This window comes from Sinocyclocheilus anshuiensis, unplaced genomic scaffold, assembly GCF_001515605.1.
Source record: "Sinocyclocheilus anshuiensis isolate Anshui unplaced genomic scaffold, SAMN03320099.WGS_v1.1 scaffold69, whole genome shotgun sequence".
NCBI classification, from domain to species: Eukaryota; Metazoa; Chordata; class Actinopteri; order Cypriniformes; family Cyprinidae; genus Sinocyclocheilus; species Sinocyclocheilus anshuiensis.
In genome coordinates this window covers 88858-90619 of record NW_015537933.1, presented here as the reverse complement: position 1 = coordinate 90619, position 1762 = coordinate 88858, and the positions used below count along the sequence as shown (strand labels likewise).

Below are 1762 nucleotides of genomic sequence, written 5' to 3'. Positions count from 1 at the left end.
AATATTTGATATTTGTAATGAACAACGCAGCAGCGCCGCATCTAGTGGCTTCAACTGAATAGGCTAACTTATAATGCATAATGCAACGACACTGTTATGTTCCGTGTTTATTTATACAATATTGTTGGTTGCTACATACTGCTGTGTGCTCTTTCTCTGTCTCTCCATGTGTTACTGCTGCTCAACCAGGTGTGGAGGAGAGGAAGGTGATCACTCGCACCTGCCATTCGTGTGCAGAGGCTGCAAGCTCAAAAGCTGTTCAACACGCCTACCACACTGAAGCTCAACTTCCAGAGTGCTTTGCTTCTCGCCTGCCTTGTGTTGCTCTTGAAGTTTTGTCAGAGATTGATACTGTGTAAAACTTACTCGGGTTATGGCTTATTGTAGCCTTCCGAAAGGTAATTAGCGTTGTTGTTGCGCTACGTGTCCCTCTGTGTTGGAAGCCGTAGGGAGGTGGTGCTATTTTATTTGTGAATATTTTTCTCTTGTTTTTGCTTAGTTAGGGAGTTAGCGTACATTTCTGTTGTTAATTTTCTTTTGTTTTGTCAGTTTAGACCGTTTTACTCCTTAACTAGTTAGAGGGTCCTTTTGTTTGTTGTTTTGGCCTTTCCCCCACCTGAAGTCTATTTTGCTTCCTATTTTACTTTGTCATTTGGAAATTTTGGAAATAAAATACTTGATTTTGGAACTTAACATGTCTGTTGTGCTGGGCAGGGGACTGGTACTCACTCACCCCAACCAAATTTATGTTTACTTTTCTCTGTTACCCCCTTACCCTAGACCCTTACATCTGGGACGTAACAACACTTACATCGTCATCGCATCTCGTGCGCCACTGATAAGGCTGCCTCCTTAACGCACACCTAAAATTTAAATGCAACGTTTTTGCATTCGAATTTGGATCTTTATTTTAAATTCGACGAATATTCGAAATTCAAATTTTTTTTTGACCGCCCTAGTATGTGATACTCTCCAAAATGGTGCTAGGGCGCGGAGGAGATGAATTGTTGAATAATGTCATTATTTTTGTTTTGTTTGCTCACAAAAAGTATTCTCGTAGCTTCATAATATTAGTTAACCCACTGATGTCATATGGATTATTTTAACGATCTCCTTGCTACGTTTCTGAGCCTTGATCGTGTTAGGATCCTTGCTGTCTATGGGAGAGTCAGAGAGCTCTCGAAATTAATCAAAAATATCTTAATTTGTGTTCTGAAGATGAACGAAGGTCTTACAGGTTTGGAACGACATGAGGGTGAGTAATTAATGACAGAATTTCCATTTTTGGGTGAACTATCCCTTTAAGTGTAATAAGTATGTAATCTAGTGATGTCTAAACTCATCTTTAATCAACAAATTCATTGAGCTTACCTTCATTTTTCATGATGTAGTGAACAATTTGGCCCACCGTGTCATTGTTGCCTTCACTGAAGGTGTCGTTCAGATCTGACAGAGAGAAAGAGATGGGTTGTATTAAATCAGAATCAGAATCAGAATGAGCTTTATTGCCAGGTATGTTTACACATACGAGGAATTTGTTTTCGTGACAGAAGCTTCCACAGTGTAACAGAATGACAGTGACAGAACAAAAAACACAGATAATAAAAAATAGAACAAGTAAATAAGGAATAAAAATATATAAATTGACAGTTGTATGTGCAGGTATATTACAATAGACAGTTTTTGTATGTACAGGTACTGTATATTATGTGCAAATTTGAGGTGTAGACTGAGTATGAGTGTTAGATAAATAAGTGTATGA

At 38.3% G+C, this 1762-nt stretch overlaps 1 protein-coding gene across 2 annotated transcripts in view; it reads right to left on the bottom strand.

The window, feature by feature from the left end:
• The window catches only part of rell1 (RELT like 1), a 33606-nt gene that overhangs the window by 14391 nt on the left and 17453 nt on the right, over positions 1-1762 (bottom strand). For both annotated transcript variants that reach the window (XM_016446838.1, XM_016446843.1), the window contains exon 3: positions 1372-1446. In XM_016446838.1, the coding sequence (XP_016302324.1) occupies positions 1372-1446 (75 nt within the window). The remainder of the gene's footprint in view (positions 1-1371; positions 1447-1762) is intronic.